General features: G+C 38.9%; 1 protein-coding gene across 3 annotated transcripts in view; it reads left to right on the top strand.

Moving 5' to 3' along the window:
* SLAIN1 (SLAIN motif family, member 1) overlaps positions 1–24,569 on the top strand; it is a 46,263-nt gene extending 21,694 nt beyond the window's left edge. The window contains exons 2-7 of one of the 3 annotated variants that reach the window (XM_009071875.1): positions 4,755–4,904; positions 6,586–6,735; positions 8,852–9,190; positions 18,584–18,748; positions 20,610–20,904; positions 24,492–24,569. In XM_009071875.1, coding sequence (XP_009070123.1) covers positions 6,675–6,735; positions 8,852–9,190; positions 18,584–18,748; positions 20,610–20,904; positions 24,492–24,567 — 936 coding nt within the window. In that variant the 5' untranslated portion in view covers positions 4,755–4,904; positions 6,586–6,674 and the 3' untranslated portion in view covers positions 24,568–24,569. Of the gene's footprint in view, positions 1–4,754; positions 4,905–6,585; positions 6,736–8,851; positions 9,191–18,583; positions 18,749–20,609; positions 20,905–24,491 lie in introns of those variants that run through there. The other 2 variants (XM_009071876.1, XM_009071877.1) reach the window with 2 other exon arrangements.
* The last annotated feature ends 2,048 nt before the right edge of the window (positions 24,570–26,617 follow it).

Below are 26,617 nucleotides of genomic sequence, written 5' to 3'. Positions count from 1 at the left end.
AGCAGGAAAGTGCTGTGTGGGTTGAGAGTATTGTAAATATTTCTGTTTTGTACTGTGCTGGCTCGAAAGAGGGGTTTGTTCAGGCTATGTAATTAGTACCCATATTCAAATGTCTGCATATATGCAATTTAATTTGTTTTTAGCTTGCGCTTAAAAAGCATTTTTTACTTTGGCCTGGAGGCCTATACAAAACTTAAGCTAATTGAGTGGATAAGCAAGCTAGATAATGCCTCATATAATTTAGTATGTTTAGTCAATAGTACTACACTGCTATTTATGACCTTATTGTTTTCTGTCTTTATTGCAAAGAAATATTGTTTATTTGTGTTGCGTAGAGTGAAAGTAAGTTCCAGTTCTGGCAAACTGAGTCCACAGAGTTTTATAATGGAGTTATGAAAATGGAAGGTGTTTAAAATATACATATGCCCTTTTGGTGTCTTGGAAACCCTGATACACTTCGCTAATACGATCACAGAATCACAGAGTGGGTAAGGTTGGAAGGCACCACAGTGGGTCATCTGGTCTAACCTCCCTGCTCAAGTAGGGTTATCCTAGAGCACATTGCATAGGATTGCACCCGTATGGCTTCTGAATATGTCTAGTGAGGGAGACTCCACAATCTCTCTGGGAAACCTGTTCCAGTGCTTGGTCACTCACATGTCCTACATATATCACATCTAATGCTCTAAGTGTATCTGATTCATCAGGTAGAGGACCTGTACTTAGTCTGTCCCTGTTAACTTCAATGTAACTGCTCAAAATTAAAACAACGTAATGAGAATCTATACTAGTGTTTACCTTGTGTACACTTATGAATGTTCCCATTAATTTAAATAGCAGATTTCATATTTGCTTTCAAAAACATTGCTGTATAGGTTTAGAAACTCTGTAGCTCAAGGAAGAAATTAGTTTCAGGAAGGGAATTGTTTTCAATATGGTACAGCATGCTGTGGTTTTGCAGGGTGCTCTGTCTCATTTAAGCCATGCAAAACTGTGGATGTTTACTTGTTCAGGCTTTCATGTGAAATTTCCCATCAGTTCTTACTAAATACTGGTAATTCACAGGAGTCAGTATGGTGAATATTAGTGTTTAATATTCATATTCATATTCTCATATTTTTCTACATGAGTTACTATTTTCGTCTATATTAGCATTTTGTTATCTCCGGGGAAGTACAAAAATAAGGTTGTTGCTAATTTTTAAACCTTCAGTTCCGTTAGTAAATATTTTGAAGGTATGAGCAGGCTCACTTGTTGCTGATTTTATTTTTTAAAGGAAGGGTTTGGTTTGACTGCTTATGTGGTCAGTTTGAAAAGTCCTTTTATAAAACATTTGAGTAGATACTATGTAGCACAGTACATTATCAGCAATCTAGTTACTAAGAGTTTATCAAAACCAAGGAAATTGTACCCAGGAAGTCGAGGACTTCTAATCTAACCGTAGACTTAGATGACTGGGACAGTTTATGCTTAATCTGTTAAAGAATATTAGCTCCAACAGTTTTATGCTTTGAGAAGTCAAATTGTTAACAGATTTACCTCTTTGCTATCAGTAAATCAAACGGACTGTTTTGGCATCTTTTCTGTTGATGGTTGTTCTGTTGATGGTTGTTGATGATGCTCCTGCTTTCCTTTCCATGGCTGAATCTCGTTCTTCCTTCAGTGCATCTTCAGTATAAGGTACTCAGATCAGGATTATTCATATTTCTATTCAACTGCAAAAGTTAGAAACTTTCTTTGTTTTTAAAGGGTACCTGGGTTTATTACTTCATCTGCAGGCAACCAGAGTTGGGGCTTTAAGAGGAAGCTACAAATACTGTAAAATTCAGAGCTTAACAGCTGGATTTTTTAACTTAAAATAAAGGTCTTAGCAACTTTGTTTCATCCATGCATAACACAGCAGTGTTTTATCATGCTACTCAGGACAGATTCCATTTGGAGCAAAATAATTATAAAATGACTATTCATTACACAATTTTGGGATTTTATTAATTTTAAGTTAATTTATGTATTTGTCTGCATGTCTGCAGCACTTCCTTACTGCATACCTTTTAATGGTTTTGGCATTAGCACAAGTCTAATTTTGCTGTCTTTGTTAATACCATAAGGTACTCAATATATACTTTGAGATTTCCATTTGAAACCTAATGGAAACTGTTCTATATGTGATCCCAAACAATGGATTTAATGCCTAAAAAGTGTCAGTCCTTTGCTGATGCCTAAACACTCTGAAGTTTTATTTTAGACACAGTGGCAGAAATTTGTAGAATTTTGAATTTTTTACATTGACATCTCTAGAGATTTAGTGTATGCATAGATATTGGTGTAGATAGAGTTTCCTGGTCTCTTCATCCATCTTACTTTGAGAACACGTGCTATTTGGAAGAGGAGTTTGAAATCTGGTTTGCCATAAATACTAATTATATTCTTCGTGTGGTTTTTCGCTTTCGTAGTTGCGATAAGTGTTGCTTTGTGCTCGGTGGGTAAACTCACAGGGGTTATTGTAGAGGGTAATGAATGATGTTTATTTGTGCTGTATGCTTGACCACATCTGGGGGTGAGAACATGCTGGCAGCTAATTGGCCTGGCAAATGACCAGGCTGCTACAAAACAGTAGCTTGTGTTAGGCAGAAAAATAAAATCCCAAGGAAATGTCATCCCTTGCTCTTACTGGTGGTTTCTAGTGGAAATGACAGTTATTAGCTGTGGATGCGATACTGAGATCTGCTCTATTGCATACATTTCTTTCAAAGAATGCCTCAAATCAATTTACTGTTACTAACTCCTTGTGAGTTAATCTCATCCCCAGGGATCTGTGTTAATTGATAGTTTACAGAGGAATGTCCATCCCTGTTTGCTCTCGTTTCTGTCCTGAAACCCTTGCATGCTTCACTTTTGAACTGATCAGTTCGTGAATGTTCAGGACAAATGGCCTTGCTGGGAAGTCTGTTCTGTGTGGCTTGGCATCAAGCAGCTTCCTGAAAGTGGTGCAGATACTGCTTTTAGTTAAGATCTCAGACCTTTAGGTTTCTTAACCCTTGAAGGAACTAGAGTCATCAAAAATGAGGGAATTGCAATAATTCTTTGATGAGAGGGCAGCAAAGAACACAGTTTGAATTTTTGTATGTTACTAATGTGTAGTTCAGCTACCCTCCACAGAGCCAGAGCCATGCAGGTGATTCTTGTCCCTAGCAGACTGCTTTGTGCCAATGCTGGAACCAGGCAGTTACCTTCATTCCAAGCTTAGTAGCATTTGTGAGAGGAGTAGAAAAGGCTATTTACACTTTACAAACCCAGGAGTACATTTAAGTGGGTCAAAGCAAAAGGAATAGAGGAGAAATAGCACCTTTTGGTGTCAAACTGGTTACTCCAAAAGGTTGCAAGGATGTGATGACAGCCCACCACTGAGTAATGCTTCCCTGCTGTCCCCATGGCCACTTGGTGTCCTTAGCAAGAAGGAGGAATAAAGTTTGTATGTCCTGCTAAATCATTTTGGTGACAAGTGAGGTCTGAAAACAGAGAGCCTGAGTATTTGAATACCTGTGAATGTTCAGAACGACTGGATGGAGAGGTACAAATAACATGGCAGATTTGTGTTATTAAGTAGCCTTGTGATGGAGAATAGCTTTTGAGGGCTTTTGGGCCCTTCTGGCTTTGAAAACCAGTTTGTGGCATCTGACACTGTGAAGTGCACCTGCTAAGCATTGAGGTTATGCCATTGGTTTCAAAGCTAGATATGGGTATGTTCATAGCTCTCTGTCTTGTGTCACTGTACATAACATCTGTGAGGGCAAAATAGATTCTATCCAAAAAAAGCATTACTATCACGTGTTTTGTTTTTTGCTTATATCTGGATGGGTTCTCTGAAATTTTTATTTTAAAAAAAATTTTGTATACTTAAACCAATTTTATCAGTAATTTTTTTTTTCTGAAGGGCATGTGGATGTTTTTTACCTTTTGAATGTGTATTAAAAACAGGCAAAAAAAGGATGGTTGGATTCATATTTTTACTGGATGAGCTAAGAAAATGTAAATTAAATAAGCCCTTAGCTTTATTTTTGCCTACTCTGAACCCTTTGTGATATTGCTCAAAGACCAGATGCCTTGCAAGCTTTTTGTAAACAGTATGTGAAAAAAGAGATGCCTTGTTCTGTTATTTGGTTGGTCCTCCAAAAACAGTGAAAAAAATATTCATGCTTATGCAATCAGGAATTTGATGCTGTAAAAAGAGAAGGGAAAATACGGTAGCTTAAAAGCTTGCTGTGGGATTACAGTTGTTTTTAGCACTTGATGGCTAAGCATCTTTTGTTGCTGTGTCTCTAAACTCCCATAACTGATAATTTAGCTGCTAATTCAATTGTGTGATGATTGATTGCCATGAAAAATTTGTTGAAGAGCACTACAAATTTCATTTGTGTTTCTCTATTAGCTGTAGTAGGTTTTACTTCCTCAGTTATTTGCATGTTAGCACCCAATGATGTATGTGATGAATATGCACCAAAAAAGAGTATACAATAGAAAAAGGTAAACAAGATACATTTGCTAGAAAAGCTTTTGGAGCACACTTTTACATGTAGAAGACTGTGCTGATGCTCTGATTTGCTGCTGAATTTTCACCATTGTTTTCCTTTTGTAATAAGTAAAAAATGTACAATGAACAGATTAAGATTAGATGATTGTTCTCTCTAACAGCACTATTCTATTAATAACTATAAGTCTTGTTTTTTCTCCCTCCTCCCTCGTATCCATAACAGCTAGCCGATGGCGGAGCCTCTTCTCTACACCTGTCTCCTTGGCTTTTCCCTATAGTCCTGTTGCAAGACTCACCCCATATACCAATGGCTTTAATAGTCCCAGCTTCTCTAAAACCTCCAGTAAAGCAATACTAACACCTGAACGGACAGGTAATGCTTATCATTTTATTGATTTACAGTGCTTACAAAATTGCTTAATTTAATCTAATCTTGCTAGCATTTAACAGCAGTTAAGTGATGCTCATTTCTGCCTTCCTTGTGTATACAGAAACATGTGCAGCTGTGTAATGAAATTGCAGGGAGAATTTCTCTATAATGAAAATAACTGTTAGAATCATGACTGTTTTCAAATGGGCATTGTTGCTACTATCCAAGATATATTTTATGTTTGCCACTGATTTTCAGGGGACACGGGAGTTCTATGAAAAACAGAAACTTTCTGTGGTCTCTAAATTGCAAGGATTTGCATTTTTCCTTCTTCACTGCTATTACCAGGAGTCAGCTTGTATCTGTGACTTCTCTTAAACTGCAGTGGCAGTGAAGAAAATAATCTTCTGGGGAAGAGGCATTAACATTTTATTGCTGGCAGGATCAGGCGTGGGCTACGGAAGTTAGCATCAGTGTCACACCAGTCTCTGTGCAATTTTCCTTACAACGCATGAAATCACTGCAGAAAGCCCTGTTTTAAGTGATATGGGCACTGTGGGTGAGATACAGCTCCAGACTGAACGCCTGGTGTAGGTGTCTACATGTGAGTGAGATGTCTAAGCTTCCCTATTCAATGGGATGAAGTCTAGTTCCTAAATGAAGGCATCTCATGCTTGAGATAACCCTCAGGTATCTTGTCAAGCTTCCCACTGCTGCTCCAAACAGCACAGCTGCTACTACCTCTGAAGAACCTCAGGGGCTGTTCTAACTTGCACATTTGAAAAAGCAAACACATTTACTCCTTACAGTCCTTCAAAGCAAAGTAATCCCCTGCCTGTCCTTTTCTTTTGTGGATACTATTAGAGAACAGCTGAATTTAGGATGAATTTTAGGTGGCTGCTTTCAGCAGTGCTAGAGGATGCAAACACATCTGTGATACAAGCACAGCTGGTGAGCCAGAGTCACAGTGCCCTTCAGTCTGTGGGTCTCTGGTGGTCCAGAGGATATTAGAAGGTGATTTATTGTTTTAGCTGAAGGATTTTTCTTTAAAGTTAGACAAAAAGTAGTTCATGCATATAGTTGCAAATTAGTTCATATTTTACTGTCATACAGGTTCAAATCCAGAGCCTTCTCTAAAAAGTAGCTCTGTGAAGGAGGCAGTGCTTTCTCTGTTGTTGAATAATGTTCAGTCTTAATTATTGTAATTGATTTATTGGATGACTATGAACAATTTAAAAAGAGGAAAAAGAGTAAAATTTGGCTAAATGGCTCTGATACAGCATCTGAGTACTGAGCAGAAATTGGTGACACATATACACTTGCTTTTCAGAGCAGAGTAGGGAGAATTACAGTCTCATAAGAGAGATTCAGATGCAAATGTGGTTAGACTACAGTAACTAATCTGAGCTGTATCAGAACTGCATTGGGTAAATTATTCATTGTCTGGGCTATGCGATCCTATTTTGGGAACAAGCAGAGGAATTCATGATCCATTACTACACTTACTGCTTCTCATGGGTATCAAAGCTCTTTGCTAATTGTTAGTGAATTGAACTACACTTCTGAAAGTGTGTATGTGCTATACAGAAAATATTTTAAGCTACTGTAACATAAAGGACAGATGATCATGAATGAAAGATGGACAGACATATTTGCAGCCTAAAATTTATGTTTTCTTAAATAGGTTACATTTCTAGGAGTTCCCCGTTGAGTCCACAGTCATCAGTAGACAGTGAACTTAGCACCTCAGAGCTGGAAGATGATTCCATCTCCATGGGATACAAGCTGCAGGACCTCACTGATGTTCAGATTATGGCTCGTCTACAGGAGGAGAGTAGGTGGATTATTTTTTTTAAAATGGTTTTTGTAATAGTCTGAGGAAGATTTCCCATAACAGTTAAGACTGTTCCAGTCTGGTCTCAGTCAAGTGAATCTTTCTTAAATGGTGTTGCAGCTTGAGTGGCAGGTGGAATAGCTCTTCACCTGCATGGAGAAGGTGTGCACATTGTTGGATTCAAGTTTATCTAAACTAGGTCTTTCAGAATTAGATTATTATATTTTTCTGATTTCCAACTGGTGCATCTATACCTGTTGAGTACATTTAGATTTAGAAGATTTATAATGTCTTACCACATTAATTGAAATAATTTTATTCCTGGAGAGGGAAGATGCTGAAGCAGTTTTCTCATGCATGCATTTCAGGAGGAAGGCAAAAATAAGCAGCTCTCATGGCTTTCTTTACCTCTACTTTGATTTTCTTAATTGTCAGATGAATTTTGAAATGAAATCTCCTTTAAAACTGAATTAGGGCCTTTAAATTTAACATCTTGGCTTGAAACTAGTGCTTGTGTACAAATCTGAGCCCAAAGTCAAGCTGAACATAGATTATAGTTTGGCTGAATAGTAATTTTTGGAAAATGTCTTTATTCATAAATAAAGTGCATTTGACTTGGGGGTCACTGAAGCAGAAAGTGCAGTATCTTTCTCACTTTCTACTAGTGCCAAGTGAAATGTCAAGGAGGATGTGATGAGATTAAAAGCAATAGAAATTCAGAGATGGAGCCTGAAGGGAAATGCCAAGTAATAAGACATTATATAAAACAAAAATTAAAACGTGAAGAAAAAATTAGAGCTGTGATCTGGCTGCAGAGTGATCACCTGTCAGCAGCAGAACGTGCAGAGTGTCTAGTAGCATTCGATATGTTCAGCAGAGAAATTAGCAAGTGTTTTAATTTTCAAAAGAAAACACTTATGACTATCAAAGATACAAGGGATACTTAAATGACAGCTGTGCTCATCTCCTTCAGTGTGAGGTTTAAAAAACACTTCAGGTACTTAGCTCCTTAAAGAGTCAGGTCATTGGCAAACTGGAAAGAAAAACACTGGGTTTACTTCTAATCTGTGTCAGGTGCAATGGTTGTATCGCGTAGTAGCAGCTGGTGCAGAATGTTTGAGCACGTGACAGTTGCTGTCCACTTAATCCCGTGGAAAGTGGTAGTTCTATACGTGCGTGCAGACACGTTCTCTTCACAGCCACAAATAGAAACTCCCACTCGAGGAGGGGGAATAGGAAGCATATTAAGAAGTTTCCATTATGAAGCAAAGACATCTGTTAAAGCTGAGGGCTTTTTGTAAATCTAGGAAGGCTGCTATCTGCAGCTATTGGCAGAGTTACTTGGCTTCTGGAAATGTGATGTACATCTCCTTTTTCCCTGGCTACTGTGCAGCTGGGGAAAGGAGGGATGTGCAAGGGATGGAAGTGTTTACCTCTCACTTGACCCAGAGCAAACAGGCTTTTCTGGGGTTATGCTAATAGTGGGATGGTTTTCAAAACCTGGCACTCTGAGAGGAGGGTGGTAGGGTTGTGTAGCTGTGTAAAACACAGTTGTGTTACTAGCTAAGCCTTGTCCATGACACTGAGTGCTAGCAGGAACAGTTCTGGTTCAGGGAGGTTGTAGAGACAGAATATTTGCATGGGTTATAAGCTGAAGAAATGTCATTGTCAGCATTTTCATTGCATGAATATAAAACTTAAATAGCAATAGGTTGGAAAGCTAATGTGAGTGTAATATCTCTAATTAAGAGTATTTAAAAGTTAAAATCTTAATACCCATGTAGTCTTTTTACTGGCAGAGAAGTAGGTGCCTCCTGAAGGTGATTTGTCTTACCTTAAGAGAGGCATCTAAGACATCTTTGGAGACTCCTGTGGTTATTTTTATTTTTTATTAAGAAGGGGTCTTGAGGGAAATAATTCGGGTTTAGATGCTTAAAAAGTAGACAGAAAATTAGATCATATGTATCTTGTGTAAGATCTTCGGCCTGGTTACATTGTAAATCCAGTTCTTGAGGTAAAATTATGTCTACTTACCTGCTTACTTTCAAGATTGATATGCATATTGAGAGTTAATCACTTTGCAGAAGCTGAATCATCCTCCTCTTGGAATTCACAGGCCTTAGGCAAGATTATGCTTCAACTTCAGCATCTGTGTCAAGGCACACTTCCAGTGTCTCACTGAATGCGGGGAAGAAAGGGACATGCGGTGACCAGGAATATGATCGCTATAGTCTTGAGGATGAGGAAGAATTTGACCACCTTCCACCTCCACAGCCACGTCTGACTCGCTGCTCCCCCTTCCAGAGAGGGATTCCTCACTCACAGACTTTCTCCAGTATCCGGGACTGCAGAAGGAGCCCTACTTCCCCACAATTCCCTACAAATACTTACCAGCAGCCCTACTACTCTCCTCAAGCCCAGACTCCAGAACAGCAACCAAATAGGATTAATGGAGGTGGGTTGCATGCTTTGCTGAGAAGTGGTCTTTGTGCCAAGTGCCAGTGCCATTTTAAAGATGAATTCTGACAAGTAATTTAAACCCACATAAATGGTTGAGGTGTGTTATTGTTAAGTAATTTGCTACAAAACATAATCTGTGACCTGGTCATGAAAGCTGTTGCTTTAGTGTGTTTTGAAATGCTGGAAGAATGATCACAAATGAAGAAAGAAATATAAAGGAAAGAAGAGCATGTTTCAGCAGGCAAATAGTTGGTTAGAAGAACTGATTGGGCTTTCAAGCTTGATATATGCATGTCCATCATGGATACAGTAAAATACAAATTAGAATTTTTAGGTTTATGTTCCCTTTCTTATTCCTGAGCTTGCCATTAATGCAGCTGTGCTGTGAATCCATAATGAATGCTTATGGCAGGGGTCAACATCTTGCTTCTGTGCCAGGTCTGATAGGGCTGACTGTTAAAGTAGTGGGAGATAATGTCATTCCCAAACTATCCTGAGGCATTGCTGCTTTTTTGCACTGCATTTGAGATGTATTCCAGAGCCTCTGGAAGATTTGTCTCTGGATGCTTACTCATGATTTAAGTTGCTCTGTGTTGTTGATGTTACCTTCTTTTCTTTCCTTGTTACTGTCACAATTTTCTTCCTTCTGCTGCATCTTACTTTCCTATTCCTTAAGTCTTTCCCCCAAGCTAATTCTAAACAGTCCATTTCCAGCCAGGGTCTTGTTTGTAACATTACAGGTTACAGCTCACCCTTGGGCAAGAAAATAAGTGTGTTGTTCAAAACAACGCACAGTTGCTATTTATAGTGCTACAGGTATGCATGCTGCTTTTCTAACAAATAAGACATGACAGGTTGGTGCCAAAAAGCACTTGCATTCAAAGTAAGCCATGGTATGGAAGTATAATTGACAAGTGTCAGTTTATAAAGAGTAAAGAAAGCTAATGTTAACAGAGGGTGGAGAGCAATGTGGGTGTCTGTTGGTACTGTATATGTGCCATAGTGATTTAAAATGAAAAAGGGCAGGATGTGTTGCTGCCATCTTTTGTGTGGCCTCTGAATGTGTTTTGAGTGATTTTTTCGTGTTCCATGTCAGTGGAACTTAAGCATTACATTCACGTGTGGAAACCTTTAGGGCACTAGAAACACTAGATTCCTAGTTTATTAACTATAAGGTGTATAAATGTAAAAGACCACCAATTTTACCACCTAGTTTACTTTTTTTCTCAAGAACTTGAAGGTGTTGGATAGTATGTTTGATGTCACCCAGAAGCTGGACACAGGTGACTTCAGTTACCTGTTTGCAGGGATGGCAGACAGTCTTACCAGTACTACTGTCTTTAGAGGGGAATTATCTCTTCAGCTTCTACACCTTCAGCCTCTGACTCATGCAGCTCTGATCTACGTAAGTGGCAGATACTGATGGTGAGAAACATTTTAATTTGGATGTGTTCTGTTGGCAGACAAGGAAGCAAGGAGTCAGGTGTTCACTGAGTAAGTCTGAGTAGTACTACGACATCTTCTCATTGGCACTTGTCATCTTGGCAGCAATGTCATTGTCTCTCAAGGCCTCCTACACATTGAAATGGAGGTAGACTGCAAAATAAGAATTTGTCTGAAGCTCAGTATGATGTGCGGTGTGTTCCACACTGTTACAGTTTACTAAGGCAAATGAGAAAGAGGGGTGTGATAGATGGAAGAACTGTTTAGTTTCTGCCTTCAGTATATGTGGAAGGCATGATACATAACTAATAAAAGTCATGCATGCCATGTGCTGTGCTGCTCTTGGTCATGCCAACAGTCTTCCCAAATCCTTCTTCCTCTCCCTTCCCCCGTAGGGATGGCTTACGTTCTTTTATATGCAGTTAAGGGTCTGGCCCCTGGTTCGTGTGGTCATTCTCAGGGCTCTTCATAAAAGAAACAGTAAGCAGCAAGTAAATGTTGAATTTTGACACTAGGGTGAAAAAACAGTATTTAGCTTTGACACATTGTCTCCCCGAAACTAGTCTGTGTATTTAGCTTAAGAACAATTTTTTTCCTTGGGCAAATAGTATGAGGCATGCTGCCCTACCCACTATAGGCAATGTTTGTTTGGTATGGTGCTCTAGTTGAGGTACTTACTACTTGTACTGAAACAAATATGCTGAAGGTGTGATAAACTTGAAAATTTTTTAATAATTCTTGTAAGAGTTTAATTTTGGTTGCCTGATGAGAAGGACCTATTTTTAGATGCTGAGGTGTGGACACCCACATGTGTATGAAGGACCCAATTCAGCTGCCCACACAGTGCTGCATGAGGTACTTTGATGCACCCTGGCTTCACCATTGCCCTGTGTCAGTGCTGTTTAGATGCCATAGACAACCCAGAGGCTGTCAGATGGCATAAGGTACCTCTATATAGACACTGACTTGTGCACTAGATGTCTCATCTCTCACTGTAGCCAGTGGCCTACTTGTTCTCCATCTACAGAGTTGCATTTTAGGTAACAGAGAAATTGTTTGCAGTTTCTGGCACCCTAGTAATCTGCCTATGCTTGGGGTGAGAATACTCTCAGAGATATTTGCCAACTGTATTTGAAGCCGTAAGTCTGAGTTTACACATTGTTCTTGCCAATATGTTATAGCAAAGTGCTGCCTCTGCTGTAATTTTGACACTCTGCCCTGTTTTAAATTGCTGTACATATATTTTAATATAAAATTACATACTTCTGGTTTAATATACCACACCATCTAGCCCCCACTCTCAGGCCCAGGTTCTTCATCTCCCCTTATCCCACCGATGTCTGAGTGAATGCTGCCAGTCACACTGCCAGTCCTTGACAGCTTGCTGTACTGAAAGGCTCCTGGTGAGCACTAGCATAAAGTGGCAGATGTGTGCAAATCAAAGTATGTCAAGATGTGAAATACATTATGATGTGTTTAAGGTGTATTTGAGGCCACTTGTTGCATAAGCTGTAGGTGTACTTGTTGTTACCTCTTAAACAGTATTTTTGCAGCCATTGCCTGCAATGTGTGTATGTTATCTTTGCTTTCTAATAGGCTTTATTTCCAGTACTGGCAAGAGTACAGTAATAGAAAAGCTTTGTATGAAATCTGTTTGGGGTTTTTAATTTGTTTAATTACATCCTCTCCCTAAATCAACTGAATTGTCTGTAGTGATGGGTTACATCAGAAAAATTCTTTTTTTGAACCTTTTAAGGTATTCTGGTTTTCAGGGATTTTGTAATCAGTTAGTGGGTCAGAATTAGATATTTTAAAGAAGATTTGAGACAGACAGGAGTCAATAGCTTCTGAGTATCTGTTGTAATTAGCTGAAGTGGGTCCATCTAGTGTGTATTTTATAATTTAATAAAGCTTTTAATGTGTTTGCAATGGAAAGATTTATGTTTATAACTCTCTCTCCTTCCTCTAATTTGAAGAAGTTAATGGTTGGCAACTTTAAATGTTGCTAACTATTAACATCAAGCATGCTTTCTATATATAGTCCTTCTCAACAGGAAATGCCATCAAAAGTCATAAACCCAAGCTGTTTTTTGCTTCATGTTGTCAATAAATATAGACCTCTTTTCCTTACTGTGATGCAGAAGTAACTGCTTTCATTCTACCTTTTAAAAATATATTTTGTTTCTGTTTAGTAATTTTGTTATTTTTTTATAGATGTTAGTATTTATGCCCTTTATTACTTCTGATTTTCTGAAACCAGAAGCAACAGAGCTATAGTGGTGTGAAATCACCCAGAGTAGTCAAAATGCAGGACAGACAAGATAATGAAAATTACATTGATTTCTTGTGTTCAGGCCCATTTTCCAGCTCTTGAGATCAGCTTACTCATAAACTTTAGTCCTGGTACCCAGGATTACTCATAAAGTTTAATTCTTGTACATTTAAAAATGTTTATTTTTATAATACCTGAAAACTTGAAACATTGTATTTTGGACACATTATTCCAGGTAAAGAAGGAATTTATTATAGTACAGAAAGAAGGGGTAGATGAAAAATACACCATTCATGGATCATGCATTCATGGTTATTTTTAATGTATATTTTCCATTACCTTTTCACGTTGTTTTTTATGGTTTTAACTTTGTTTATATCTTCATAGACAGGCCACTGATACCACTTGAAACGTTTTGCTTCTATTTTTCAGAAATTACTAGTTACGAGTTTCTTTATTGCCTATGCTTCTGGGGAATAACATTTCTCAGGCAAAATATTCTGAACATCATTGGATACCTCATTTTCAAAGCTGCAAATGTGGTGTCTCTTTGTGGATTGGTTTTTTTTCAGCAAACTCCAGGCAGATATAGAAGATCAGCATTTCAAGGGCAGTAGATTGATGTTTAGATATTGGTTCAGTATAGACTAACATTGATTTGTGTGTTCGGAGAGTTGGGAGAACATCTGTTCTTACTGATTTATGGAGTGTTTTTCTGCTCATGACCTCTCTTGTTCAGTAAGAAAGAGGGAATTCTCTCTAGGAAATTGCTGCAGACTTTGTTAAAGAAAATGAGAAAAAAGTCTTGCTTTGCCACCTTTGAAGTTATATTGAAAATAGTGATCATTGGGAGAAGTCATGGAAGGATAATGGAAAAATCTTTAATTGGCTGTAACTCTGTGGTGGGAAACATGCCTGTGAAGGCAGGGTGAGATGAAGTAACAACTCTGAATAAAATGTTCAACATTAGCAAAATGTATTGACAATCAGTAAGAATGGTGTCATTCACTTAACTGAAGGACTTGCTTTTAGTTTTTAATCCGTATTTGCATTTTTACACACTGATGTGTCTGTTGTATCAGCTGATGATTCCACAGACCTTTAACAAGACCCTGGTGTATTCAGGATGTTATAAATGTTATAACAAATGTAATGCACATACTAATCTCAGGTCTTCAGAGATGAGGAAATTAATCCTGTAAAGTTGTAATTGGGTCTACAAGTTTGTTAAGGATTTCACTCTGCATATCTACATAATTTAGAACATATTTTAAAAAGAGAAGCACTAATTTTTTACTTATGATTTTACCCCCACTTATTTGTGCATACAAAACAGATAAGGCAGAGTTGTATTTGAAGTGTTTGCATGAAGGGTTTAAATATGTGTAAGAAACTGCTGATGTAACTCAAACAGTGATATAGATATCTAGGAGGCACTAATAATTCTCGTTCATTGTATCACATTCCTTAACAATACTGTGCTTTTGGTGAGACCTGTGAGCCCTTTTGTTCATATAAAACATTGACAGCTCTTGCAAAAAATAGCAATGAAGGAATAAATGTGTTTTAAGGCACTTCATTGTAAAGTCAACTTAAGCCTTCCTGGATGAGGCATTTTGGTAGACAGAAGATGATACTTACCAAGAACTGCTACAGAACTCCCCATCTGGCAGCCCACCAAGTGTGCACCCCTTCTGAGACAGCTTTGCTCCAAGGGCAAGGTCTGCTTGTGTGCTGCATGGACATTAATCTTCAGCTGGTGGTAGCATTAGCTCAGGGAGGGGAAAAAAAAAGCAGCAGTGGAATGGGGATGGCCACCAGTGGTGCTGGGATCAGAAGACAGAAGGCATGTGCTGCCTGTTCTGGTGTCCTGCCAGAAAGAAGCTGGGCCACCATTCCCAGGCTGACTTCAGAGAAGAAATAGCATCAGGGGAAGAACTTCCTGGAAAAAATCAGAACTGAAGCAGCTGGGTAAGAGGCCAACTGCTGTCTTCACTGTAATTTTGTGGAATGTTTGACAAAAGAAGGGACACTTCTGCCTGCTTCTTGACCTGTTTCTCGTCAGTGGAGAATATGACCTATGCTGTGGGGTGGCCTTTTTGTGCATGTTTTCAGTTAAGGGCAGAGGATCCTGTTCCCCATTTTTCTTGTGCTGTAGGCAATGGGCTAAATGCAGCATGGATGTCACATACGGGGAAGAGTGTAAACATCCAGTAGGTGATTTTTGATGTTTCATTCTACTGCAGATATGTGAAACAAGGGCAGTGTATGCCACCTAAAGAATGCTCATGAAATGACAAGCATGTCTGTATATGTGTCAACTATTCTGAGAAGCTGGTAATAACCAGGAACCGATTATTAACTCCCCTTGCATGACCTGCCCTTGTATTTTCCACACTTCAAAATATCCCAGCAATACAATTACTGTAGGTGATATTATTACATCTCAGAGAAGGCTGGGAAAGGTGAAGATGCATCTGTGATGCTTTGTATGGCTGCATCCTACTTAAGCATCATATTTGTTTTGGCCTAGGTTGTGGTTGAGACTCATTAGTGGGTCACAGTAACTATGGATGCTGTAGAATCACAGAATCACAGGATACTTTAGTTTGGAAAAGACCTCGGAGATCATTGAGTCCAACCTTTGACTGATCACCACCACTAAGTGCCACATTCAGTCCTTCCTTGAACAGATGTGGGTCCTTTGGAGTCCCTGACTGGTGTTAATATCCACATCTTCCTAACAGAACAAACTGCAAGCAACCGATGATTTTTCAGGTTTGCCACTGAACCAGAGTAGTGCAAAAGAAGTAGCAGAAACTGTATCAAATTTCAGCATTATGTTCATCATAAACAGGACTACTTGAGCAAATTGCTTCTCAGATGAGAATACATCTCAACTCTGCTCCTTCATTCCTCTCTATTAATTTTCTCATCAGTCTTAGGAGAGCAAAGAGGTCTGGAAAGAAAATGTTTGCTGCCAGCAGCTTGGAAAATTATTTTTGTTTTCTTCTCATATATTTCCAGCAAGTTCATAGCTAGTGACATCTGGGTGGCCTGAAATAATATTAAAATCACATGATTCCCACCTTCTGCTTCCATATATTAAGCTCACAAGAGCCAGCATTCCATTTACAAACAAAACGTCTGTAAGACTGTTTCCACTGTTCTTAGGAGGGGAGCAGGTGACAGAACAAACTTCGAGAAAGAGATGAAAGAGGATGCATCATCCAAGGAGATGAAAGCTACAAATGCCATCAAGGTGAACATTTCTGGGTTTTCCCCAAACACAAAACTGACCTGCTATTTTCATTGCTTTTCAGGGCCATTTATCTCAGCAGACACAAGGACCCATCAAAGAAGTAACACAGCTGCTTGATGGATGAGAATTTGCAGGTGCAGCAGGATTCTGCTGCCTGAGGACTGAATGAATCAGCAGCAAAGCAAACTGCTAGAACAAGAAGGCACTAATGAACAGGAGGCAAAACACGTGCCCACCCATGACATGAAGGAAATCCAAACTACTTCTGTTCCTATGTTTCTGCTATTGTAGCTGTATCCACTGGACAATTCAAGGCACATATCATGCCTGGGGTAGCTGATGCAGTCTGTCTCCCTGAGTGGAAGAGCATGTAGAGTCCAAAAGATTCTGCTACGGAGTGTGATATTAGAAAAACTATTTTATGCAGTGTCATCTTCTCTACCACCATCCTGCTCCTCAAACCATTTTTGCCAAGTGCTGTAATGTCCTAGTATTTCAGGACCTAGGACTTTAAAGGGTAGACTAGGACTCAGAAATTAACAGTAGCTGCAGACATCCCATATTCACGAATTTTCTGCCTCTCTGGGCCAAGTATTGCATCACAGGAGGACAGTTCCCTTTCCAGGTTCACCCTGCCAGTGTCTGTCAGTAATTAGTCATTGAAGCCCAACTCTAACTCTTTGATGACGGGCTACCCTTAAAATGCTTCTTTATTAGGATTTGACAGTACTCTATAGTTTCCAGGAATTCAAAGCTTGCATTTCCTTTTCCTGCTGGAGTTGTAGCCTTGCTGTGACACAGCTTGCTGGAGTTACATAGGCATCACATATATTGAACTTACTGTTAGTGATTCCTATTACTTTGTATAGATAGAACTGTACTGTCACTTCTTACTACTTTTCAGTTGTTGGCAGCTTTAAGGATTAGAGGAGCTCGTGATGGTGCTAAATAGGTTATATATTTATGTGGACTGATAAAAAGAGATTTCTAAATAAATCTGTTGTTTCTGTGGACTGAACTTGCCTTGTGTGACCTAGGAGGTCGACCTAAACCAGCAGTTCCAAGCATGTGATGTGTTGTTCCTATGCATAAAGCCCAAACATCAGTCTCAAAATGCCCTGCTTGCTGTTGGAGAGAGCAGTTGTAGTTGCCTGTTACAAGACAAGCATACCCCTCCTTTCTGTTACAGTGTAAGAACTGAGAGCAGACATCTGCCAGGTACTGGAACCTATGTCAGGACAGCAGCTGGTAGTCTCTGTGCTTACCACAGTACCAGGAGAGACAGCCACCTTCAACAGGGCACAGCACTTGTGCTCCTCAACCTGGCCAAGAGGCAGACCTTGGTGGTGTTGTTGGTGGCAACTTAATTGAATAACCCATTATTTCCCCACAGTGGTGCTTTCCTGAAGTCTGTCATGTCATGGAAGGCAGTGCAGACCAGGTCATTCAGTCTGTGCCTTTCTGCCCCTGCCAGTCCTTTCTGATTATACAGAACTGAGTCATCTCTTTTTGGCCCGGAGGCAGAAGAGACTGAAAGAGCTTCACCTTGTATTACCTAATGCTGTTGTGGTTGGGAAGCCTTCTTGAGATGCCAGGCTTGGTTTCAGCTTCTGTCTCCAAATCAGCTAGCATGAGTGGGATTGCAAATGCCTTCTGACCTCTTAGACCCTTGCCTTAGCTGTTGCAGCCACCCCCAAAATATTTGGAGCATTTGCAGCTTTCTTTTTGTTGAGGGGCCCTACAGACCTATTCTGAAAATGCCTACCAAATCAGGTACCACAAATGAGGTAGGAGGGAGAAACATCAGATTTGAAAATTCTGATACCAACCCAAAGCTCCAAGCAACTGAACAGCATCAAGGTTTAGCAGGTTTTGCACATGGCTATATGCAGAACTTAATGTGCTAATAAGGTTAGGTTCTGAATGGAATTTTTTTCCATCTCACTGGCACCTGAAAGCAAGACTTTAGTCACTTAGGGTGGATTCACCTTTCCTGTGTTTAGACATCCACAGTATAAATACCTGTGTCTGACTGTCACTGCAGCCTTGCTTTTGTATTCACTGCAAAGAAACAGGCACATTTAGGGCATGATTCACCTGACCTACTTTACACATCTATGTGAAACTCATCCTTATTCCAATGTTTTATTGTTTGAATCTTTGCAATTCTGCAAATGTACTGCTCATTGGTGTCTTCAAAATTACTTGTGAATAATGATGCTGTTACAACAGTCAGAAGGGTTCAATTTGTAGGCTGTCAATAGCATATTCATATTCTTCCTGCAGAGCAAAGCATCTCTGTGTTGATGTAATTTGTTATAAGCTTGATTTTCTACAGAAATTATTCAGAGGCTGCCTGTGTTTGTTGGAAGTTCTGACCTGACTATGAATGTTTTCTTCTTTTGCTTCAGATAAGCTCCGAAGAAGCATGCCTAACCTCGCCCGGATGCCAAGTACCCCCACCATTAACAGTAATGCTGGCTTTGCTAGTTCTCCAGTCACTGTGAGGAATAGTCAGAGCTTTGACTCAAATTTGCATGGAGCAAGTAATGGGATTTCAAGGATGCAGTCGTGTAGTAAGTACCTGCATTCTTTGGCTATGCATAAGGAATCGATAAAGTGATAAAATAATTATCCCAGTCACTGATCCTTTGTTCTATGAAAAATTAAAATCAAATTGTTCCTATTGCACCAGATTTTGATATAGTTTAGGATTTTCAAAGTTTCTATTTTGGAAAGTAAATTCTGTAAATCTCGTTATTGAGAGGTTTTAATCTTTTTTTCTTCCTTTGCCCATTTATCTTGTGCTGACTGAAATTATGATAGTAAGTAGTAGTAGTATTGTAAAAGAAATTGTTTTGACTACAGTTGAAAACTGCTTTTCTTGGTAATTTATACAGTGTTGTCTTAAAATCCATGACCTCTTTCCTACTGAATTTGATCTGCTTTCTTCTGAGCAAATATAGTAAACAGAGGGTTATATCCTCAAGTATAATAAACTTGCTGAGTGGAGGAATTAAAGTGGATCTGTAATTGGTTTAATCTAGGCAACTTCTTGGTGGCAGGATGGAGTATTGGTCTAGTGGATGTTGAATTACTAATTTAGAACACAAACAAGATACAGATCAAGATCTAAACCCATCTTTTCTAGCACAGGTTGAGGTTCTGTGAGAGAAAATGGAAAAAGTGTATTTTGTTGGACACAGGTGGAAGAAAGGTTTTACCTTACACCTTCCATGTCCTGTGAGATTTCGGAGGCAAAAGTTGGCAGAAACTTGGCCTGTGGGAGTTTTCTTTCAAATTTGAGCAGAATTTGCAAATTTCTTCAAAACTCTTGAATTGCATCATTTGTGGAAAGTATTTGTAGCTGATGGATCTACTTTGCTGTATTTTTTTCCTGTTTGAATAGGAGAATGGAAGTAGTTCAAGTTTGAACATGAATTTTTTTTTACATGATAGTGCATTGAGAGTTTACATTTATTTACTATTTTAGAAACACATATTTGTCTGCTTATGATGTAATATATGTGTGTATGTGTGTGTGTAAAATGGGATTTTTCTGAACTATTTTTAAAAAAAAACATTCCTAATAAGTCACTGCTGGGGTATTTAAGGAGCTATGTTATAATAGCACTTCCGTAGCAATATATCACCAGTATAGCTTGCTTGAATCACATCCCTGCAATTTCTCCCATGTCTTTGAATGGTTTTAAAATGTCCTTTTTCAGACTTGAAAAAGGATTGCTCTGGATGTGGTGTATTAGTTTATGTTCTTCAGGCTTTTCCTGTTTGCTTTTGATACGTGGGCTCTGGCACTGATGTGTGTCTGATGTACACCAGAGGGCAGGATTGGGTAGAAAATCTGTATGTGAAGCTTCTGGAACTCAGAGCATTGATTTAAAACGATAGTTTACATAACATCAACCTTGAAATATGTTGTTACATTCAAGACCGTTTAATAGCCTTTTGTTTGTTTTTATACATAAAGTTTGGACTTCCGTGATGTTTCATGTTTTAATGCACTGTTGCTTAAACAAGATATGGTTATTGCAAGCCACCTTACAAAAATCAAAATGTTCAAACAGTAATTAATTCATACCTTTAGTAGTTTCTAAAGGTTTGTTTAAAGCTCTGATTGTGTAGGTGGATTTATTGTGCTTATAGTGGCTAATTAACTCTCTTTGAGGGGAGAAAGAAGGATGAATAGGGTCTGGGACTTCTGTTCAGAGTCAGGGTAGAACAGGGTATTTCAGTACAGTGCAGTGTTACTGGATACAGTATTGGATCCAAGAGGTTTTTCAGCATTTTGTAATCAGCAAGTAAATTGTATAATAATGTGTTTAGCCCTATTTAGATCTTTCTAGAACTAAGCATTACTCCCTGGCCTTTTCTGTTGCATATTGACCTTCTTGCTTCCTTTTCTATCACTCTTCACAGTTCCCTCACCAGGACAGCTTCAACACCGAGTTCACAGTGTGGGACATTTTCCAGTGTCTGTCAGACAACCGCTCAAAGCTACTGCCTACGTAAGCCCAACTGTACAAGGTAGTAGTAGTGGTAGCAGCAGTATTCCAGTGTCCAACAGCTCTCAGTTATATTCTAACACTGGGATCCCAATGCCAAACAAGACTGCCAGTCAAGGGATTGTAGGGCGCAGTGCTCTTCCAAGACCATCGCTGGCCATTAATGGGAGTGGCATACCCAGGAGTAAAATTGCACAGCCAGTTCGAAGGTAAGAGTTAAACAGGCCTCCATCCCTATGTGGATGGCTTAGGCTTACATTGTGGGGTTTTTTCCTCGTGAATATGAAGCTATAAAATGTAAGAATTTCTGCCTTTCAGTGCTGAGTCACTGGATAGGAGAAGATTTCTTGCCAAAAATAATGATGGACAATGTTGGATGGTAGCTCCTAGTAAACTGTGATAAATGATAGTGTATAATCACATATAAATTAGAATGGATTGCCACCCATCAATAAGAAGTCAAAACAAATGTAAACCTCATATCATTAACTTATGTGGCTTGTCTTCTTCCACACTTGTGCCAACTGCTATTTCAGTGTCACAGGATAAGCTTGGAGTACTCAAATAGGAAAAAGTTGCATTCCCATTGTTATAAATGACACTAGACTGTAAAAATGCAAGTTGTGATATTACAGCATTGTGTGGAATCAAATACCCTGAACAGTACAGTCTTGGGTTGAACCAGCATCTTTCCAATTTCAGATGGGACACAATAGGTAAACAGGGAATCCTGGAGTATCACATACTTGCAATGAGCTATAGGGTTATGCAAATGTATTTTTCCAGGAGAATTTCATCTCCAAATGAGTTATTTTTAGGCCAAGCAATAAAATAAGCTTAAGAAAGAGACTGTGTTTTGATCACCTTATCACAGCTGGGAGTTAAACTCTTAGCTGTATGTTCTGTAATTAATATGAAGCTTCTCAAAGAAAAACTTCTGTCAGCTTGCGTTAACTCTTCCACCTATTTCTTCCCATCACACACATCCCTCCTCTTGTGAGGGCCTGCTGTGCGACCACCTTGGTTTCTGTTGGATGAACTGTCGCTGTTTAGCTCTCATAATTTTTATACTTTTCAGTGCATACAGGCTAGATCCAGAATAAGTTCAATTGTTCACATTCTCTCTTTTGTTGAGTTACTTGGGGATTACACTGATGTGACTGGCAACAGATTTTGACCAACTGTGGTGAAACTTTGATAAAGAGCCGTCAGGTTTCTTCTTTGATGAAGACTGTACCATGAGATTTCTATTATAGCCTCCTTTGCTCTCAGCTGGAACTCTCTCTGCTAGAGTCCTTTATAGTAGAGGGTTTTCTTTCCTTTTTTCTTTTTCCTTTCCTCTACTCCATGTTCTTCTGCAGAGCTCTTCAATCTTTCATAGCAATATGTGAGAAAACCTTTCTGGGTCATGAAGACCAGTTGTTTGCTATTTTTTAACTTCTCGTACAACAGACAGTAGTAAAGGAAAGCAAAATTAAGAGGTTTCAGTGGGAGGGTGTGACACTGTACTCTCAACACTGTTTTTATTAGAAGCTGATTCAAATCAGAAGGTCTGGACTCTTGTCTTCTTTTCTTCAAATGTATCTTAGTGGCATCATATGTTGTCGTAGAGCCAAACCAATGATCCTTGAAAATAGATGGTCTTTGCACTATGGGAATTACAAGTTTATAGCACTGTAGACTGGAGCTCAGCCTACAGTTCTTCAACACCCTTGTTTGATTTTATTTATGCATGTGGAAAACAGAAGCAGTTTCAGTTCATATGAACTCTTCTTGGAAGGAATTCAGCCATCAGTGGCAGATTTTTCTCCCTGTTGGTTTTTGTAACTGTGGTCATTTCTAAGGAATGGTATTTCTGATTAGCACTTCAAGAATCTGCTTCTTTCAAACTTAAACAGTACTTTTAGTAGTGACTTGATTAAAAGTAGAACAGGTCTTCTGTTTTTATAAGTAAGTCAGATGTTCGGGGAGAAGTGCACATTCAGAGCAAAGCTGTGTCTTTTTACCTATGGCCAGACTGTTAAGGACCCATCTATGTTATTGGTATTTTAGATACTTAAAATGGGTTGTTAGACACATTATATAGGGGTTACATTAGGGAACTTTAGTATTTACTCCGTAGGATCAAACACAGGATGACACTTTTCTTTTTTGTTCCAGTTGAGTGGATGCTCACAACCCTCAGCCCTTTCCAACTCCATGCTTGGGCATTCTTGCAGACCCCTGCCTTCCAGTTCTCCACTTTCTAACATGCATTATGAGAGGCAGTGGGGGCAGCTTCCCATAGGGCATGGTGGGCCAGAAGCTGAGCGGGACAGCTAGGCTGCCGCACAGTGCCCAACCAGGAGCAGCATTGATGGTGTCCAGAGTCGGCCAGCAGTCCCAGTTTCCAGACAAGTCCATAGCGATGAGGCAGGTTCTAGATAAAGCCAGAAAGTCAATCAGCAGCACAGGGTTGGGATCATCCCAGATATCAGGCACAGACTTGGCAAGAATAGAGCCAGTTACTGCAATCCAACTGATTATGGAAAAGTAGAAATGGAGTACAGACCCTCCAAGACTCTGGTTTTCAAACCATGTGACATTATACTGACAGCTTGTGCTTTTTTGAAATAGTTTTCAATGCTGGCACATTTTGCTGTTCAATGCCCTGTAGCAGAGATTCAACTCTGGATACATAGCAGTGTTCTTACGGTTATAATTTAGTGAATTGTTCTTTACTTTTGCTCTCTGTTTGTTTTTTTTTTACTGAAGATTATTAAACATATTTGCTTCTTCTTTTCTTTTTGGAAAAAAAAGAAGAAAGCAGTTGCAGAAAACAGCAGAGGCAGGTTGTGTTTTATGCTTCAAGTAACTAGTTACATCAAAGATAAGTGATGCAGCACCAAAGTGGAGCTGCACAAAAGCAACTTGGCTGAATCTAACAAACTATTTTTATTTAAGTGCAATGTTTTTACTGCTAAAACAGTAGTTGTAGCAGAGAGGCAAGGAACTGCTCTGATGACTGCTTTTAGCTTGCTGCCTGCCTACCTTAAAACACACCTCTGCCTTTTTACAGCCAGAGGCGTTTGGAAGGGAGAGGAGGTGTCGGTAAAGTACAGCAAAACCAGAGTGGTGTGAAAACAAGGCTCGAGGCCTGGTTTTGGCAGAAACAGTTATACAGAATTGAGACACAATATTTTCTGCAAATCCATGTGTAACAAAATTGCAGTTGCAGCAAATTAGAGATAGCCTGCCTTGTCGTCAGTGAACTGGCAATTGGATCAAGTCAGATGGTCACATCATCATGTGTCTTGGATAAGAAGGGCTGGAGCAGAACTTGGAAGAGTTCTTCAACCAATGAAATTCTTTAGTGCCTGCATGGTGTTCTTACAAAATGCTGGTTTATGATGAGCATGGTGAGCACAACAGCTTTTTGGAGAGTGTTTCCCATTAGATCTCTGCTGCCCATAGCGACAAAAATAGATTTTGATTGTCTTTAGCCCTGAAAAACCAAATATTAATATTTGAGGCATCTCATGGATGATTGCAATTATTCACCCAATTCCTTTTTACAAACCTTTTAGGCTGTTATGGCTAGTAACAGTGATGAGGTCTCATTGGAACTCACCTCAGAGTCACCACAGATCTTTATATGTGCATTAATGTGTAGCTAGAAATATACCAGAGTGATGTCTCTAAACAAGCCCCAAAGCCAGTGTCACTGCAGAAGTAAATGATGTTTGTTACCTTGATCTTTCACATGAAATACAACTTCTTTGCCCTCTTCTTTTTTTTTTTTTTTTGGTTAATACAGTTTTCTTCAGCCTCCAAAGCCACTTTCGGCACTCAGCACGATGCGGGATGGGAACTGGAGAGACGGCTGCTATTGATGAAGGATGCCCATCAACAGTGGAAAATAAATAATGTGGATTTCATTACCCAGCTGGCTGGGTAACAAGAATTTGGAAAAGGAGGGTCGTACAGTATTATTTCCCCCAGGATCTTAAATATGTAACCATCTTCAATGCAATGTCATTTTTTAAAAAGGAACATCTTATCAAGTACTAAATATTGCACTTAATCCGTTACCTGAACAGCTGCATTGTTATCAGACTAACAATGGCAGTGGTGGCATTTGGAACTGAAGGAAGTATTATATGTGTGCAAAGTACCAGACTATTTCCTTGGAAGGAACTAGGAGATTATACTTCTGGGCAGCTTTGCCGTTCTGAAGTTCTGAGATAATTTATTCAGTGTAAAGGCATCATGAATTTTATTTTGAATTTGGGGTACTGTATGTGCTTGAATTTTTTTCTAGTGTTTCCAGTACATTTTATTTTGTATACTTAAGTTCATTTAAACTTGCCTGAACCTTGAACAACAGAGAGATAATTTAACTTTCCTGTGCCATAAATAATATTTTTGGGGTAATGTACTTTTTTTAGCGTTAGGAACATATCCTACAAAATCTTACCATTGGCAATACAGAGCAGTATATTTATGTTGCTGAAGCACAAAAAAAAGGTAGCATTCACTGGAAATTGCCATCCAGCTGGGTCAGCATGGTTTTGTTGGTCTTTCACTATTTGTTCAATTGTTAATTTATTGTCATAGTGTTTTGTATTTAAAATGGCAGCATAAGTCACGTTGCACTTAAAAAGATACAATGATCTCAAAAACTACAGTTGATTTTCAGTACTTTATTACAAAGAATAAAATTGTAATGTTTTATTAACAGTTGCTTATGGAAAATGAGTTTTAATGCAAATAAATCTTTTTGATAGATCTTTTACAAAATCCAGTTGCACTAATCAATGCTTTCTTATAATGGCATATGACTTAATATTTGATTACAACTGTGTATACTGCTGTTTTGGAATGTTTCAGAAATAAAGAATCTATTTCAGCAATAATGCTCTTCTTGAGTGTGCAATGCAAACATTGTCAGAATTTAGCAACTGACATCTTCTTAGTTCCTGAAGTTTTTACTTAGCCTTTATAAAGGATTTTTACAAGTAGTACTGAATTCATCAGAAAAATAATTTTTTGTAAACAATTATTTTATGAAGCCATGGTATGTCTAGAAGTCAAGTATGTATTATTTTTTAATTAGTTCTGTTACCATCCTAGGAGTTTTTTTCTATTCAGTGTTTAGATTCTGCAAGTGCAAATGTGACTTGCAATGCGAAACAGAGATTGTGTACCAAGTGAATCTTTCACTGTGGCTCTGAATTTGTTCTCAATTTTGGTCCAAATTTGCTCGAGAACCTGTTTTTCTTAAAAGGCAAGCTAAAATAAAAAGCAAAGAAGTATGTAGTGGTGAGTAAAACCTTCATTACACTGAGAAGTGATGTATCCTAGTGCAGTAGTGTTACTGCACAGCTTAACATTGTTTAACAGAAATAAACAGTTAATTTTTCACACTTTAGTTCTTTTAGTCCAGTTAAAACCCTCTTTGGTTTTGAGTTTGGTTGTGGGTTTGTTTTTTTTCAGAAAAGCAAAGCTCTCCCAGCTTCTGGTACTAGGGATCCAGCAAATCTACTTCCTAACAGATGGATGGAGACCAGTGGCAGCGATTAGCTGCCTCTCACTGCCGACAGCCCTGGTCTGAGCTGTCTCTTCGCTCTGTTCCCCAGTGCCAGGATTTTATCACTATTCCTGCATTGTCTGGGACATCACAGCACCACATTAATCTCAGGCGTAAAATAGGTTGGAGCTGTTTGAGGTAATACCGAGTTGTACACAGGAGGGCAGTATATACTTTGAGAATATTTTCTTTATAGCAGCTAAAGCTCTTCTGTTTTCCAGGCTCTTGGTTTGAACCCAGTGGATGTTTCTTTCCAGTGGTGTTTATACATGATGCCAGCATGTTAAAGGAAGGTGCTCAACTTTGATTTGCATTTTTAAATTTCACACTACAAAATGTCGTGAGCTGGTGAG

Source organism: Acanthisitta chloris, unplaced genomic scaffold (genome assembly GCF_000695815.1).
Source record: "Acanthisitta chloris isolate BGI_N310 unplaced genomic scaffold, ASM69581v1 scaffold24023, whole genome shotgun sequence".
Lineage (NCBI taxonomy): Eukaryota > Metazoa > Chordata > Aves > Passeriformes > Acanthisittidae > Acanthisitta > Acanthisitta chloris.
This window is presented reverse-complemented; position numbering and strand designations above follow the sequence as displayed.